Here is an 18,435-nt window from a genome sequence, read left to right as displayed (position 1 = left end):
ACATGAATGTTTATAGCAGCTCTGTTCATACTGCCCCAGAGGTCCAACCATGGGTGAACAAAATACTCTTGAGCAATAATAAGGAACAAACTATCGAAAAACACAACTAAACAGATGGCTCTCCAGAGAATTATGGTGAGTGAAAGGTTACATATGGCATGAGCCTAGTTATATGGCATTCCAGAAAAGGCCCAACAAGGTAGAGAGCACAGATGGGCAGTGGCTAGGGGCCAGGGGTGGGGAGACAGGCTGACTACCGAGGGGGAGCAGGAGGAAAGTTCTGAGGTAATGGATCAGTTTCCATGTCAGGATTGTGGACATGCTGGTGTGCGCAGGTGTTACGACTCACTGTAAGCACATTTCATAATAATGATCATATTAATAACAGATGCTTAGGAGTTCAATCTGATATAATAAAAGGACTGAAGAAATAGACAAACAGGAGAGAGCAGACAAATCTTGCATGCAGGAAAATTCCAAATAATTTGTATGGATATTCCGCCCTCAAGGATGTGGAACAGAATTCCCACCCCTGACGCAGGGGCTGCGCATACTGACTGCCTTCCTAAGAGGACAGTCTGCAAAGGGAGAGAAAAGAATAACTTTAACAGAAAGGAAACCTGACAACCACTACCTCGGCCAGGTGACCAAGGTCAACATCAACAGTGATGTCATTTTGACAACATGTACCATTAATATGTGATGAGACGGCACTTTACCTTTGAGGTCTGGCTCCCAGAAACCCACAGCCCGTCTAACTGTGAGAAAAACACATGACATATCCTAGCTGAGGAACACTCTACAAAAGACCCAACTGGTACCCCACAAAATTGTCAAGGCAATAATAAAAATAAGGAAAGTCTAAGAAACTGTCACAGGCCAGAGGAGACTAAGGACACATGACAACTAAATGTAATGTACTGTCCTGGATAGGATCCTGGGACAGAAACAGGACATTAGGTAAAAACTCAAAATATCTGAATAAATTGGGACTTAAGTCCATAATGATGTAGCAATATTGGGTCATTACTGTGACAAATGTACCATGCTAATAATGTAAGATGTTAATAAGACGAGAACAGGGCTCAAGCATGCACTAGGTCACTGCTCTTGGCCATTTTCTGGAACATTATTTTTTTTTAATATAATATATTTGACAATATTGTGCTGTTTTTTCTTGAGCTACAATTGATTTGATTTACCACTAACATGCTATGAAAACCATTTCCTGCTTAGACTTTTCTGGCTTATAGCCAATTTCTATCTAATTCTACTCAGGTGACTCTAAACAGATTTAATGCCAATTTTTAAGTGTTAATCCCATTTAAAATAATACGCCATCTTATTATGGTGCCCTAATAGATTTAAATTCATTTAGTGTCCCTAATATAAGGTAGGCAGTATTCAGTTAAGGAAATTAGCCGATGACTGTTACCATCAGCAGCAGCAGCAGCACCATAGTTACTTCTAGAAGCAGAGTAGCATGCCAGGGAAAGAAAGCAGCTCTCCACCAGGCTGACCAACTCATTCTCTCTTTGAAGTACACAGCCATCCTAGTGGGAAGCTTCTGAATTGGCTGGTCCTTCAGGCTGCAGGAACAGAGACCCACTCACTTTATACTTCCCAGGCTACACCTGGAACCAGAAAGATGCTCTCTGGACAGGCCCATCCTGAGTGCTGCCTTGTCACCCTCCCACCTTCCTGATCAGGACAGACTATAGCAAGAATCCCAGAACTGGCCCCTCGAAGCCACATCACAGACACAGTGACCTGAGCGGTCTAGGCCAGGTCACTGGGAAACTTCCCAGGGCTGCTGCTTCATACCAGGGAAGTGGGGTTCTGACCACTGCCATCCACAGTCTTTGAAATGCAGGGAGTCCCAGAGGAGTCAGCAGGTCCACATAAGGGCATCAGAAGCCAGCCTACAACTTAGGATAACCCCTTTGCAAGTGCTCACCCTATTGCTGAGTCTCCTGGGGGTCAATATCTCTCCACGGCGTTGGCTCACCACTCAAGCCAGGGGTGGGGGCAGCCCACTGAATGATGCCCAGGCCCCAGAGGGGTGATCCTGCCATAAAGAAGGCCAAGGGCACAGTCCCTTCCAGAGAGCCCAGACCTGCCCATGTCAGCTTTAGGAAAGCATGTCCAGAGGAGACAAGGGAAGGAGCAATTCTGCTGGGATAGTAAGCTCTCTATCCCATTACATACAGCTCATGGCCACAAAGAACTGGACACACTCCCTGGGCCAAAGAAAGCATGCTGCACCTCCCTGCTTGGGCCCCATGGGCTGCCAGGCACAGGCCCAGCCTAGAAGGGACCTGAGTGGGTTGGGCCAGCCCTGGCACCAACCCAGCCTGTGCCCACAGCAACCCTCCCCGGCCCCGAGCCAGGGAAGCAGGTTTGCTGGGGTAACTCAAACTTCACAAAGAAACCATTTCTGGAATGGGGCTCCGTTTGGCTATTCGGAGTCAAAGGCGCACTTCATAGCTTCTTTCCAAACCCTATGCATTGTCAGGGCCCTTTCCCCTTTGAAGCCTCGGTGAGTGATTGAAGCGTCTACTTTCTGAGGGGCAGATAGCACCGGGCTGGTAATCTGACTCTAAGCCTGGGGATAAAGGTAGTTTGTTTCCTCTCAGCCCGTCTGTCAACACCTCCTCAGTAATTAGCCCTAATTATTACCAAGGGCCAGCCTCCCATTCGGTTATTAAATCAGAAATAGTATCGTGGCCGGGCATCTGTCAACGCCCGACTGGCGACCTTGGATTCATTGAATCCTCTGTCAGTATCCGTGGCTTCAAAGATGCAGATCCTGGGGAGGGGTTCCGGGGACACAGTGCGGCCAGCCCTGCCTGGGAGGGAGGGTTGAGGGGAGGGAGGACACAGCCACGAATAGCCCTGGCCTCGGAGTCCAGGGGGAGGTGGGAGCCAGGCACCATCCCTGCACCCTCCTTCTCCCTGGGCAGCAAGTGCACACCGCAAACATGGCCATCTCCACCTCCCCAGGCGACTGAGGGAACACTGTGTGTATGGTGTGGGGGTAGAGGGGTGTAAGACATGCCCTCCAGCAGCCCTTCCCCTAGGGGACCAAAAGCCAGTCCCAGGCCTGCTTGCCTCTGGCATAGCATCTCCCAGGAGCAGCAGGTGGTGGTGGCCTGAGGCCCGGCAGGGTCCTGTGCTGGCTTTTTTCTTGAATGCACAGGTAAAACAGCCAAGCCCTGGGGCCAGGAACCCCCTCTGAGCTTCAAGTACAGCCAGGACATCTCCCCATGGACCAGAAAGTCCACAAACAAGATCTGGGGGACAGCTGTAGAAACAGGCTTCTGTGGTAGAGTCAAGGGTGCTGCACTCCTGAAGGCCTGGGGAGATACACTGACAGCCACCTCCATCCTTTGCCTGAAGCTTCCCGTTCTGTCCAAAAGCAGCAAGTCACTTGCTCCATAACTGGAAACCTTCTGCTCCCACAGAGCTCAGGCATTCCTGGCTCCTCGGAGGGGGAAGATTTACCCCCTCAGGCAAGAGTGTGCCAGGTCCCATGGGAGCTCCTTGTCTGCAGTCAACCACAGCAGTGTCCCACACTGTGTCTGGACATTCACCACTCCCCTCCCCCCAGGTCCGCAAGCACCCCTTCTGGAAGGGCCCCACCGTGTTTGGAGGGGAAGGCAACAGAAGCCAAGTTACAGCCACATCCCGTGGGACCTGGCTCCTCTGCTGGGGTCAAGGCCCACGTGGTATGATGGGTGACCAGGTAGAGGTGAGCATGACCCTCCCACCAGCGTGCGTGTTCTCCCCTGCCACAGCACAGCCAAGTCCCTGCTGGGTGCTCTGCCAGTGCTCCCACACTGGCAGGGCCAGGCTGGGCTGGCTGGGGCAGCAGGAGTGAGCTTTATGGACAAAGGCACAGTGATATCTGACAGACTAGCAGCTGCAGCATATGAGGTGTGAACGACCAGTGTGCCCCAAGGCCAGCAGAGGCTTCCTGAGGCCGGGCCACTGAGGCCAGCAGTTGCACACTTCTCCTTGGGACCGAGAGACAGGCCAATCTTGCTGGACCGAAAGGAAACGCCAGGGAGGGTGGCTGCGGGGCTGCAGGGCAGGCAGGCTGGGCAGGCAAGGCCGCTCCATAAACAGGCACCTCAAGCTGCAGCTGAGGATGCCTGTCACCCCCAGGAGCAAGTCCAGGGAGCTTGGCAAGATAGCAGGAAGGAAGTCCTACTCGGAAGCATTTTCAGCCAGCCTGCCCCCATGAACTTACAGGCAGGGGTGGGAACTCAGCCAACAAAAGGCCAGCAGCATTTTTGTCCGTGGTGAACACACGGAAAAGCTTGTTGTTTTACAGGAAGTGTGACCATTCCCATGCACCAGTGCCAGCCTCTGGGGCCCACTTCCACCAAGAGATCTGGTCCGCAACAGCAAGCTGCCCAGGGCTGACAACAGCACCCAGACAATGCTCATCCTTAGGCATGGAATGGGGGCCAACCCCCATGGGCTTATGCCCAGGCAGCTCCTCTGAACCTGATTCCACTTGAAGAGGGGGTCCCTAAACACAATGGTGGTAATGCATTTTCTGACAGGGATCCATGTGTTTGCTCCTATGACAGAGGCTACCTCAGGCAGGGGGGTCCCCCCCCCCCACAACTCACAGATGTGCAAATAACATGCCTACAGATGCACCGCATGCTCAGAATGGGCTGTAGGGTTCTGTGCACATACACGTGTCTACGTGCACACATTCACAGGGAAGGGAAGGACAGGGAAGGACCGGGGACAGTGAATGCAGTCCTGAGGGGCCTGCTGCCTCTAAGCTCATGTGAGGCAGAAATTCTCTCCATTACACAGGTGGCAAAATGAGACTTGCCAAAGTTCAGCATCTCGTGCGGGCCAGAGGGGGATGGGATGCAGGACACAATGACAGGGACCAGGAGGCCACAGTGGGCATTGTGAAGTGGACACCTAGAGCAGGGTGGAAGCACAGAGGCAGAGCTGTACTGGCCCTGGGCTACCCTCCTGGCCACCACTATGCATGGCTCCCATTTGCACTCTGATTTTCAGGGGAGGAACATAGGGTCTTGGTGGTGGAAAGGCTGCCATCTCCCAGGGGACAGCACCCTGGATTGGATACCTGGCCAACTCCATGCTTCCTGGCTTCCCCTACCCTGTAGGCCCTCACAGGCTGCCCACCTCCCTACTCGTGGCCTTCAGAAAACCTTGGCTATGGTGCAAAAGTGTCAAGGTGAACAACACTGTGCACTCAGGACTTCATGGGGCTTGAGATGTGGCACTCCCAGTGGCCAGGAGGCATCCCTGCGCTGACTACACAGCACCTGCACTTCGCCACCTGTGTGGCAGAGTGTGGGCTCACTGTCAGCCCAGGCCCCCTGTTGTTCAGGCACATAGAGGGAGTGCAGCCCAGGATACTCCTCTCCACTGTCTGGTGGCCCCACCTGGCAAGTGGATGAGCACCCATCACACACAGGCCCCAACCCTGGCTGTGCACCCGAGGCCAGGAGAGAAGGAATGGGCTGCCAAGGGCACCCTGCAGGCCAGGGGCTCTTCCCAGGCTGTCAACACCCTTGTAACAGAGATCATGTCACCCATCTACAAATGAGGAAAGCACAGCCCAAAGAGAAAGTGAGCTCAAGACTCCCGCCGTCCAGGACAGCATGCTTAGCCAGGCAGTCCACCAACATGACGCCCCCGGCTTAAGAAATGACCACTGCTGGAGCCAAGCAAGGAACACACCACCTCTGTGTTTACGATAATATGTGTTTTTAAAATTAGACAAGGGGCGCCTGGGTGGCGTAGTCGGTTAAGCGTCCGACTTCAGCCAGGTCACGATCTCGCGGTCCGTGAGTTCGAGCCCCGCGTCAGGCTCTGGGCTGATGGCTCGGAGCCTGGAGCCTGTTTCCGATTCTGTGTCTCCCTCTCTCTCTGCCCCTCCCCCATTCATGCTCTGTCTCTCTCTGTCCCAAAAATAAATAAAAAATGTTGAAAAAAAAAATTAAAATTAGACAAGACAATTTAAAGAACAGGGTGGGGAGGTAGTGGGAATGTTTCTCTACCAAATAATGAAGACTCACTATAAAACTAGATAATTGGTGGGGGACAGACTGGACCAGAGAGCCAGGTATGTATGAGAAAGATGGCACCTTGGACACATTGGGCCAGCACGGCATCCTGAACCTGATGCTGGCAGGTCTGTGCCCCGTGGGAAAAGGTAAGATGGGATCCTCTACTGGTTAGGGCAGAATAGGTCACACTGTGGAAAACACAAGCCCCCAAACTCAGAAGCTCCACACATCAGATTACATGTCCAGCACAGGTGGGCGGAGGAGCCCTGCTCATCACTGGCCATCTGATGGCCACAGCAGAGCCACGCCATTAGTTATAAGCTAACTCAAGAGTCGATGTAAAAGGTAAAACATTAAAACTGGGAAGTATAGGGTAATGTCTGTACCTTCAGGTACACAAAGATTTCTGAAAGAAGAAGAAAAAGTTCCCAGACGTTATTGGGCATATCCTGCTGCCATGGCCTGGAGGGGCTCTGCACCTCAGCACTCAGCGATGCTCAAAGGGTGCTCACCACAACACTGTCTGCAATAGCAAAAATGAAAAACAAGAAATCCATCTTGGCCATTATTATGGGCAAATAGTGCTTCCCCCTCCCCCCACCCCCAAATTCACACTGAAGTTCTGACCACCACTACCTCAGAGGGTGACTCTATTAGGAGACAGGGTCTTCAAAGACGTAATTAAGGTTAAATGAGGTCATATGGGTGGCCTCTAATCCCATATGACTAGTGTCCTTATAAGATGGAGTTAGAGCACAGACGGACAACCATTTGAGGACACAGGGATAAGATGGCCATCATAAGTCAAGGGGACAGACCTCAGGAGAAACAACTCTGCCAACACCTTGATCTTGGGCTTCCAGCCTCCAGAACCGTGAGGAATACATTCTGTAGTTTAAGCCATGCAGCCTTAGTAAACAGGCATCTTCCCGTGGGTATTGACAAAGGCTGGCCCTACTTCGGTGATGGCTGCACCACTGAGCGTCCTGTTCATCTTCTCCATGCTGACGGCCCCACCTCACGGGGGGATTAGCTGCTTATCCCTTGAACTTAGGTGTGGTTTGGCAGCTTCCTTTGGGCATGGGAATGGAAAAGGAGGGACAAGTATCACTTGTGGTTCGCTGTGGTCTTTCCCTTGCCTTCGTGGTTTTGGAAAAATGGGTCCAGTGAGCTCCTGTCAACATGGTTCCTTTGTAACAGGCAGAGGGCACCCCAGCTGATCTGTGACAGGTAAGTGGTGAGATGTGGGAGGTTTTTACTGCAGCACAATCTGGCCCATCCTGATTGTTATGACAGGACAACAGCTCTATTTACGTTGTTCCTCACTATAGGACCATGGGGCTGTTTGCAGTTCTGCTGTTAATGCAGTGACTGCCCACTAGGCAGTCAACAGGGCTCAGACCACTGCGTGGGTTTTATCTCAATCCTCCCACTACCCTATGAGGTCAGGTGACAGCAAGGACCATGAGTTTGCAAGTGGAGCTCAAGTCCATGCTCTGAAGCCCTACACCAAGGAATACACAACAGCCATCTGCGTGTAGGCAAGTGATCAGGGTCTGCACACTTAGAAATGTTATGTGGGTGAATTGTAGTATTGTAGTATTTGATATTCTCACCAACAAGAAAAAGCCTATTTCTCCATGTCCTCCACAATTCTGGATATCTAGAACTTTTTTAAAGTCCTGGATCACAGGCAGAAAAAAAAAAATCACCATACTTCCCTGTAGTACTTTTATGATTTTTCAAATACTGAAATCTTTAGTCCATCTGGAGTAGAGCCTGGCAGAGTGAGGTGGGTATCCAGTTTTACCATTTTCCAGATGGCTAACCAGTTGTTCCAACTCCTTTTAGTGAATAATCCATTTCAGCCCCATTAATTTGAAACAATACCTTTAAGCATGAACTAAATTCCTGCATTTATTTGGCTTTATTTCAAAGTTCTCTATTCTTCTCTGTTCGTCCATCCACACCAAATTTCAAGTAACTTCACTGCTGCAGCTTTATAAAAAGTTCTGTATCTCATAGGACCTTATCCTTAATACTTCTGGTGTTAAAGTTTTCCTTGGAGACATGTATGTTAAAAACCCTTCCACAGAGCTCACAAATATCCTATCTTTAGGAAATAAAATCTCCAGGTATTTCCAAGGCAAGTAAAGGACAGACCTGATGATCTGGTAGGTAGACCCAAGCACATCAGCTGGACCCTGAACATATCCAGCAAACACTTTCAGACTGTCCTGCACCCAGGAGCACCTTCCTCCATCTCCCATGTGAGAGCCAGGAGTGGCGAATGGCCCAAGGATCCTCCTCTCATCATGCATGGCAGGGCCTTCTCCTTCTCCCCGCTCAGAATGGGAAAGGAGCTAGGTCACTGCATATGGCCAAAGACGGCACAGCATTGGCTGGCAGTGAAACTATCACTTTGCAATACCATATGCACTGCCTATCTACAAGGCCAGGCCAGAGCCCTCCCACCCTCTCCTGATCCCACCCTCACGTGGCCATTGCCATTGAGACCCTGACCTCCTTTCTTTTCCTTTGTGGCAAGGGCTCAATCACAACAGGAGACATTTTCCAAATTAAAACATAGGTCACCTAGGCTCTCCACACATCCTCTTGGGCCTGCGTTAGGAGAGGTGGCCCTCAGGAGAGGTATGCCAGACTATAAACCAAGCTTGCAGAAGCTGTCTGGGGCCCAAGGGAGAAAAGGTCCACAGGGCCAGAGGGGCCAAAGGAAAATGGCAATCTTGAGCTGACGGGATTCATTTCAGGTCCACTAAATGTAGATGAGAAAGGTGGCCTGCGCAGATGCCAGCAATAGTGCGGGCGTCAACTAAGTGACTCGGCCATCATCCCAGAGAGCAACTCCAGGTTCTACTGTCAGAGGTATCTTACCAGCTCAAACAATATCGCCAACAATATCAGACCCATTGGCAGGCCAGGGAGTGGGAAGCAGTCTGACCTGGGTCTACAAAAGGAGGGTCCAGACATGAGCAATAGTAGAGGGGCAGCAGTGTATCTGGGGCTGGGCTACAATGTGCAGGGATTTCCCACACTTGATCAGAACCAGGCTGCACAGTCATTTCTTCTGTGGGCTTGCTTGTTTGCTTTTCAGGTTGTATCAGCTTCCCACCTATTTCTAAGATTTTCAACTGTTTTATTTACAAGCCAACTGTGCCTTAAAATAGCTCACGCTTAAAACCATGTGAACCCAGAGCCTTTTAAAGTGATAATTACTAAATAATCCCAATGGTGTCTATTTTACTTAAAAATTTTTACCAGATGTTTGCTTACTACTGTTTTTTCTCTAAAATAGTTTTAGTAGCAGTTCATGCTTCCACTTTATTTGTTCTTCCTACTTTCCTGGAAAAGTGTTGTTTCCAGCTGTAAAACTAAAGGGGCTTGACACTCTTGCCTAACTGTTCATCAGAGTAGGTGCACTGTACCCATCCTGTGTTAAACTTGGCTTGAGGGAGCTTCTGAGCTCAGTTCTCATTATTAGAAAACCCATCCTGTGCAGAACGGATCTTTCTTCATTCCAATCCTCTGGCCCCTTGGCCTCACAGCTCTGGTCTGCTTCCTGCTCCTTCACTCCAGCTCTAGGAAGTCAGTTTTCAAGGCCACATTCCACCTGCCAAGACTCCCATTCCCACCTATTCAGCCCAACTCCTTCCTTCAACCAGATCCTTTGATTTTCAAAGCCCCACCCACCAGAAACCTGCAACACTGAACCTAGAGTGCTCATGGCTAGGGCCTAGCCTGTTCTCAACAGAACAGACAACAGTGCTTCTGCCAACAAAATAAGGGCTCTGCTCATCAGCTACCACCACACCACAGGATCAGCCATGGATTTAACATGTTTAATGAGCACCAGTTGTGTACCAGGGACACAAAGCTGATTAGGATGGAGCTCCTGCCCTAGAGGCTCACAATCTACCCAAAGATACAAGTCATTTATAGTGTTATGGTTTAAGTGTTGAGTCAGCAATGCCCAACAGTGGGCAGGGAGGCAGGGAATGCTGAATAGCAGAAAGTGGGAAGGCAACAATGGGCAAAGGCACTGAGACACAGAAATTCATACCAACTTCTGAAAACACCAGGTGTTAACTACAATGTTAATATACAGAAGGGGGAAATGCTTGGAACTTAGTTAAGACTGGCAAGGAGGCTTGTATCCCATCTCCCTAGCTGTCCCAGGCTGCTGGTATACCCATAGGGAAGCATCTTTCTCTGCCATCCCACTAGTACTAAATGATCAAAGTGGCCACTTCCTCCATGCAGCCTTCCTTAAATTCTAGCCCAGAGGACAAAGGTCACAGAGAGCCAAGATGGGGAAGGGGGCCTAAGTACAGATACCATCCAGGGACAGATCTAAACAGGGCTGGCATGGCAGACCCAGTCCAGTCTAGCCAACACTGAATGAGGGATCTGGGGAGGGGGTGGTTATGAAGACATACAGATATCTGAATGGGGACTGCTGTATGGAACTCTGTCCAACTAATGGCAATGCAGCTGGCAATGCACAGGGAGGCAGCCTCTGGGTGACTGGAGAAGTCAGAGAATGAGGAGCACATGGTAGAGCCCAATATTCTGCTATAAGAGGAGGTGGGATGGTGAGGACAAGGGGGCTGTCTGTGTTCAGACAGGGCAGAGCCCAAACAGGTGCACCTCCAATAAAGCAATAAAACAAGTGGCCCAGCAATAAAGCAAGTGGATAAGGCAATACCTGGCACACTATGGCTACAGTCATCTGGCAATGCCACTCTGTCCTGCTGGGGCACTGTGGGGCTTTTCAGCTATGCAGGCCACTTCATCACAAGGGGCACTACTGAATCTGCCTGGACTGTGTTCAGAATCCAGGGCTGTGGGGTAGGGAGCAAGAGAAACTGCTAGCTCTCTTGGGGTCTCTGGGGTGTCTGCAACCTGCTGAGGGGTACTTAAGGATGCCTTCTGGTCTCCCTCTGTCTTAGAAACTTCCTCCTTTGTCTTCTGGGTTTCTGGACCCTGGCGGAACTGGATCTGGTTTCTGGGTAGGCGGGTTACAGATCCTGAAAGTGCAGGGACAGGTGTGGGGACCGCCTACCCTGGCTGGGATGAGGCTGGCCTCACAGGACCAGCATCAGCCCTGCATGCGGAACTAGACAAGGTGAGGGACTCCACAGACCCAAGGCTGCTCTCCTTGGCCAGCTGCTACTCAGGGAGACCATTTCTGGATGTAGAGTTGGAAGTATAAACAGCAAAGGTGGCCACAGCAACTGGGACAGCACCCACGTTGAATGCCAGGACCTCCGAATACCTAGCTAAGTACTGCCTCACCACAGGCAGCTGCGGGGCCACTGGTGACTGACTTAAGGCAGGGGCCAGGGGGCAAGGCGCTGCAGCATGGTACTCAGCAAAACTGTTCAGGTCTTGAATGACATCCTCGAAATCCTGGCAGAAGAGCTCATAATCGTCAGGAAGGGGCAGGTCCCCGACGAGGTAGGGGGGGTGCTCATGCCCGGGCTTGGCCGGTCGGGTGCCCAAGGATCTCACAGACGTGACTGAGGTTGTCCTGACAGTTCTCAAAGCAAAACGACATGTAATCACCCAACTGAGCCCAAAATCGGTCCACAAGCCATGGGGAGTCATCAAAGGTGCCTGGGTCCAAGCTTGGCACCTAGTAGAAGTCCACGCTGAGGGGCCATGGGCTGGGCATGCACAGAGCCAGGGGTCCCCTTTCTGTGAGCTTACCACCAGGAGCACTGCTGGCTGTGCTCTTCTGCTCCATGGTCGTATGCACGCATACGGGGTCCCCACAGCAGGGCCGCTCAATCCAGGGATCCACTAGGGGGGCATATGTGACCCCATGAGAGACCTGGTCCATCTGCTGCCAAGGGTGTGTGTTGGCAAAACTGGCTGCTGCTGGGATGGGATTGCAAGGGCCGTGCCGATGGCGCCAGCAACAGGGCATGCTGGGAGCAGAGGGGAGCTGCCACACCAACTAGAAGAGGAAGGGGGAAGAAAGGAAGAGATGGTGCAGTGGGGAGGGTGGGCAGGACACAGCAGGACAGAGATGGGCTGAAGAGGTGTCTGGCAAACCCAGATGTTCCAGGCAAGTGCTGAGGGTCAGAGGAGCTGACAGCTGTGGCCTCAGGAGAGCTGAGAAGAGCTGATGGGACAGTCAGATGCAGGCCACCATCCAAGGCAATCCTGTCCAAAAACAAGGTGGGGAAGAGCGGGAACTAGGCCCAACCATCTCCACCGTGCAGCAAAAGGAGGCAATACGCAGGCAAACCCCAGGTACCCCACTAGGAGCCCAAGAGGCAGGCCTGAGAGGCCTGAGAAGGTGGGCAAATGCCACCTGTGATGTTTCATGGGCAAGGTGTGATGGCAGATGCTATCAGTCCCAGGAGAAGGAAAAGGGGCCAGATCAGAAGCCCCTGGGCTTCCTTGGACAGCCTGGCTGGCTGTCAGGGATTTTCAGAAGAACAACAAAAGCAACCTTTAACTGAGTGCTCTATCTATGGCAAACACTGACCCCTTGATGAGGCTGATACTCTTATCATACCAGAGGCAAAGTGGTGAGTGAAGTCACTTGTCTGCAGCCACACACCAATCAGTAAGTGACCGAGGCAGGTGAACCTGGCTCTAAAGACCATATGATTAACCACCACACATCACCATGCTGGTTATGAACTACGTTTCAATCCACTGAGAAGGAGCCCCCAGTCACCCCAAACACTGTGAGCGTTAAGTAAGCAGACCAGGTCACAAGATTCTTTTACATCAAAGCACTAAGAGCTTGGAAGGGGCTACCTGCATGCCAGACAGAAGCCTGGGGTCCCACTATTCTCTGGTGCCCACCAGCCTCTCTACCCATGCTTTCCAGACTTACCTCACCACTCAGAGTCCAGTGTGCTGACAACACCACCCTCATCCTAAACACCACCTCCCTGTCCTCATCCTTGTCAACAGCACAGGATCCAATCCCTCAAGTTTAATCTCACTCGCTGTGTCTTCTTTCACCACCTCAAAGTCACTCCAGTAAAGGGCCTGGAGGGCAGTGGTCATCAACCCTGAGCAGTCCAAAGAGCCCTGAAGTGGGAAAGGAGGCTGCAACCATCACCAAGTACAGTTCCCTTCCAATGCCAGGAGCCCTCTCTCAGGGCTCTCCCACTGCCTAACCTGACAGTGGCCACTTCCCAAGTATCTCTGCAAAGGGAGGTCCACTCACAGCTGCCACAGAACACACTCTGCAACCCCTCCACACATATCCCAATGTTCCATCTGCTCACATCCAGGGGCACCACGGTCTGGACACACCTTTGTGCACAGTTGCCTATGTGTTTATCTACCCCTGCCCCCATCAGAGTGAGTTCCTCCAGGGAGACACAGCTCTGCTGATCTTTCTGCTGAGCACCTCCCAGGGTGGCCTGCAGCATCTGAAGCTGCTAGGGCCACCAGCACCTACTTCTGCCACCTAAGCATTCAGGAACCTCTCAGGTATGGCCCCCACTCTGGGGGATGATTCTTCCACCTGAAAGCCTTCCCATCCTAACAGAGAAAAACAATATAACAGAGCCTGCCAGCAGCAGTGGCTCAAGTGGCAGCACACAAATGCAATCCACTCGGGACTCCAGTCCAGTTCCTCATCAAGCTCTGAAAACCAATGGCGATGAACGCCAGTGACCACGAACCACACTCCAAGCTCCTGCCACCAATCTAAGGTTAAGTGCCAGGCTGCGCACAAAAACCACATCCCATGCCCAATACACAGTGCACTACCCAAGTCTCTGCCCTGGCTTCCTCCCAGTCCCAAACTCCCACCCCCGGTCAGAACCCTAGCTGTCCCCTGCCTGCTCATCAGCATGCCTGTGTACCCCTGTAGCATCAGGGTGAAGGCTCCCCTGCGCCAACCAGCCAGCCCTGCTTGGCCGTGAACCTTCTTAAGCTTGGGTCTCTTAACACTTTTGAGAACCTTAGCCCTCCCACAGCTATTAGTTTGTTGACCCCTCTTCCTTCTCTCCCCACCCTAACACTGAGGAATTTGGGCCCTTCTGGACTGCACAGCGCTTTACTCAAGGAACAGGTACCGGGACGCACACGCATTTGCCTCTGCAAAGCCAAAAGCCAGCACCTACAATGCTGGAGCGTTCTCAGCTCCTAGGAGACCAGGGACCCCGGGGGTAGAACAACTTGCCCAAAGCTTCGCAGCAAGTGGAGGGCAGACCACTGCACCACCCCCTTCTTAAACGCCATGCAGGAAACCGCGGGGATATGAGCTCACAAGTCCCACTGCAAAAAGAAGCCGACCAACCTGAGGCTCCACGAGGCGTCTGCGAAGAGGGTCCACGGATCTGCGACCGGAGACTACGGACCCGTCTCCCTCCCAGGGCGAGACTCCCAAGTGCCACCTAGAAAGCGCAGAACAAGATCGGCCGCCGTGAGGTGAGAAAGGGCGCGGGGGACACCTTCGAACACAGCTGGAACCACCAGAAAATGACTCCAGGCTCTCCCCCGCCCACGGCGCGGACCGAGAAACTGAGGCCCGCCTTTCCGAAGGGCAACAGGGACCCAGTCCGAGGGCTCCGAGCGCCTCTCCGCTGACAGGAAGTTGGGAAGGACGGAGGGGCGGGGCCCCTGCCGGGCACTCGGGTTCCCGCCGCCCCACTGACCCTCCGTCCAAAGTCTGCGACACCCGCTCCAGCAGGGGCTAAATTCCTAGCCTAACCACTTCGCGCAGCCACGCCCCCAGCGTGCGCGTGGCCGCCCCATACGTCCCCGCGCCGATACCCGGCGCGTCCCACACTAGTCTCCCTGTAGGGCTGCGCCTGCGCTGTGAGCCTTGAGGCCCACAGCTGCGCAGGCGCTCTCAGGCCCTGCCAGCGCGGCAGTGAGGCGCGGGGGGTGATGGGAGCGCGCTCAGCCCCGCGACGCCGCGCCAAGTGCTTGGAGCAGTCCAGGCTGCGCGGGCAGGCGTGGGGTGGCCAGGGCCGGCGGTGTTCAGCGGGCCCGCGCGAAACGCACTGGGGCTGAGGAATGGATAGCAGGAGGGAGGGACGGGGCACCCAACTGGCTCTCCCAGGGATGTTGGAGCCGTTGCCACTGCCCTCAAATCAGCTGGGCCCTGGGGCGCTACCGAACGTCTGGAGGGTTGCTGGGAACAGAGCCCACCAGGGAGGGTTTGGCCATAGAGGGCCTTCGGCGCTTTGGTGGAAAGTGTCTCTCACCACCCAGCGCCCCATGCTTGAAAGTGGGGCCTGGTTCTGCCTACGTTCTGTGCGGGAGCCAGAGGGCAAGGCTGGGCTGGCCGTGAGGACGCCCCACCTGGGTGCCTAGAGGCTGGTAAACCGGGGCCTGTAGGTTTTCTAGGGGGTGTGTTTGTGCTGCCCTACCCGGGTGGAGGCTAGACTGAGAGGACAGTGAGGGCAGGCTGCCAAGGCCAAGTTTGCTCCCCAGGAGTGACATGCTCATTCAGCACCCAGAGACTTTGGGAAAGTGAGCAGAGCATGAGGTTGGGTGCTCCTCATGTGCACCATCCCACGCTTCCTCTTCCAGTGCTTACGGTGCCTAGACAAGAGGTGGGAGAGGGTATCTGCCCCTCGGATACCTAATGCCCTGTGAGCCAAGGACCTGGATGCAGGCCAGGAGTTATTGGAGCCATCAGCAGCCGAATCCCCTGGAAAGAGATGTTTCTCAAGGCGAACACATGCCTAAGAGACCAGCTCCCTTTCTGCCCTGGTCTAGTGACTCCTTTCATGAAACTATCTCTGAAATGTTATCTGCATTTACACCCAAACTCACTCTCTTTGATCTTTGAAACGCGAATCAAAGATCACATTGTACCTTTACTTGGGTCTGTGGGGCTTCCAGCCACCTCGGCCAAAAATAATAAAAGTGGCACCCAGCCAGGAAACGCCTCCTTGAAGTGTGAATGAAACTTGTATTTTTCGGTTGTATCTTTCCTAATTGACCTGATAATTTAAACTTCCTGCCTCAAAGGAGAGGGGGAGTTCCTGACAATTTGGCTTACCTCAGGCACTAGGCAGCTAAGGCCAACTCCAGGCTGGTCAGCAGAGAGCAGGCAGTATGCTCGTGTCAAAAACTAATCCAACTGGGCCAGGCCATCAGAAACCACTTTTTTTTGGTTCCAATTGCTTTTTTTTTATTCAGGCCATGTTCTATGTATATATTTTTAAAATTGTAATAAAATATACATGTCATAAAATTTACCCTTTTAAAACCATTTCTAGATGTACAATTTGGTGGCATTAAGTATATTTACGCTGTGTGCAACCTTCACCACCACCCATCTCCAGAACTTTTGCATCACCCCAAACAGAAACTGTACCCATTAAACACTAGCTCCCCACCACTACCCCTGCCCCAGCCTCTGGTAACCTCTATTCCACTTTGTCTATGTTAATTTGCTTATTCTAGGTACCTCATAAGTGGAACCATACATTATCATTTCATTTAGAATGTTTAAGACATTCATGTCGTAGCACCTGTCAGAATTTTTGTTCCTTTTTAAGGCTCAGTAATATTCAATAATATGTACACATAACATTTTGTTTATCCATTCAACTGTTGATGGCCACTTGGGTTGCTTCAGCCTTTCGGCTTTTGTGACTAATACTGCTATTAACATGGGTGTACAAGTATCTATTAGAGTCCTGCTTTCAGTTCTTTAGCTATATATCTAGGAGTGGAATGGCTGAATCATGGTAATCCTATGTTTAACTTTTTTAAGAAACTGCCAAACTTTTCCAGAGCATCTGCATTATCTTATGTTCCTACCAGCAATGCACAAGTTTTCCAATTTTTCCACATCCTCACAAACACTTATTCTTTTCTGGGTTTGTTTGTTTGTTGTTGTTCAAAAATAGCCATCCTAATGGGTATGAAGTGGTATCACATGGTTTTAATTTTAGTGACTAGTGACTCCCAGCATCTTTTCATTTGGTTATTGACCATTTGTAGCTCTTCTTAGGATAAATGTCTGTTCAAGTCCTTTGCCTGTTGGGTTTTTTGTTTTGTTGTTGTTGAGTTGTAGGTGTTCTTTACATATTTTATATATTAATCCCTTATAAGATATATGATTTGTGAATATTTCTCCCATTCTGTGGTTTATCTTTTCACTCTCTTGGTTTCCTTTGAGACACAAAATTTTTAAATTTTGATAAAGTCAAATTACCCATTTTTTTCTCTTTTTCTTTTGGTGTCATATATAAATCATTGCCAAATACAATGTTGTGGAAATTTCTGCCTGTTTTTTCCTAAGAGTTTCATAGTTTTATCCCTTATGCTTACATCTTTGATCCATTTGAGTTATTTTATATATAAATTGATATAAGATAAAAGTCCATCTTCTTCTGTTTGCATGTGCATATCCAGTTTTCCCAGTACCATTTGTTGAAAAGACTGTCCTTTTCCCATTGAATAGTCTTGTAACTCTTGTCAAAAATCAACTGATAACATAAGCAATAGTTTATTTCTGGGATCTCTATTTTATTCCATTGATGTCTATGTTTGTCTTTATGTCAGTCTTAAAAAAATTTTTTTTTAGGAGCGCCTAGGTGCCTCAGTCAGTTAAGCGCCAGACTTTGGCTCAGGACATGATCTTGCGGTTCGTGGGTTCCAGCCCCACGTTGGGCTGAGCCGGGAGCCTGCTTCAGATTCTGTCTCTCAAAAATAAACAAATGTTAAAATTTTTTAAAAAATATTTATTTATTTTTGAGAGAGAGAGACAGAGCACGAGCAGGGGAGGGGCAGAGAGAGAGACACACACAGAAACTGAAGCAGGCTCCAGGCTCTGCACTGTCAGCACAGAACCTTGATGCGGGGCTCCAACTCACAGATTGCAAGATCATGACCTGAGCCAAAGTCGGACGCTTAACCGACTGAGCCACCCAGGTGCCCCAAAATGGAATTGAGGGACACCTGGATCAGTCAGTTAAGTGTCCAACTCTTTTTTTTTTAATTTTTTAATGCTTATTTATTTTTGAGAGAGAGAGAGAGAACGGGAGAGGGGCAGAGAGAGACAGAAACACAGATTCTGAATCAGACTCCAGGCTCTGAGCTGTCAGCACAAAGCCCAAGGTGGGGCTTGAACTCACGAACCTTAAGATCATGACCTGAGCCAAAGTCCAAAGCCCAAACAACTGAGCCACCCAGGCGCCCCTCTTTATGTCAGTCTTGACTACTGTAGCTTCATGACAAGTTTTTAAATCAGGAAGTGTGAATCCTCCAATTTCATTCTTTTTTTCCCAACATTATTTTGGTTATTGGGGATCTTGAGATTCCAAAAATTTGTATTTTGAGGATCAGTTTTTCTATTTCTAGAAAAAAAGACACTTGAGATTTTGATAGAGATTGCATTTAGTCT

General features: G+C 50.8%; 2 protein-coding genes across 6 annotated transcripts in view; both read right to left on the bottom strand.

Moving 5' to 3' along the window:
- The window catches only part of GNB1L (G protein subunit beta 1 like), a 70,081-nt gene extending 55,346 nt beyond the window's left edge, over positions 1-14,735 (bottom strand). For 3 of the 5 annotated variants that reach the window (XR_015242402.1, XR_015242401.1, XM_025933472.2), the window contains exon 1: positions 11,799-11,925. The gene's annotated coding sequence lies outside the window, so the exon portion shown is untranslated. Of the gene's footprint in view, positions 1-558; positions 579-11,798; positions 11,926-14,364; positions 14,497-14,722 lie in introns of those variants that run through there. The other 2 variants (XM_086682249.1, XM_086682250.1) reach the window with 2 other exon arrangements.
- Positions 9,915-12,018, bottom strand: RTL10 (retrotransposon Gag like 10). The gene is given in 4 exon segments (XM_025933545.2): positions 9,915-11,073; positions 11,075-11,111; positions 11,114-11,555; positions 11,557-12,018. Coding segments are annotated over 4 exon segments (1,200 nt in total). The 3' UTR covers positions 9,915-10,814.
- Positions 14,736-18,435: the final 3,700 nt, after the last annotated feature.

This window comes from Puma concolor, chromosome D3 (assembly GCF_028749965.1).
Source record: "Puma concolor isolate L17-30 chromosome D3, mPumCon1.1.hap2, whole genome shotgun sequence".
Classification (NCBI taxonomy): domain Eukaryota; kingdom Metazoa; phylum Chordata; class Mammalia; order Carnivora; family Felidae; genus Puma; species Puma concolor.
This window is presented reverse-complemented; position numbering and strand designations above follow the sequence as displayed.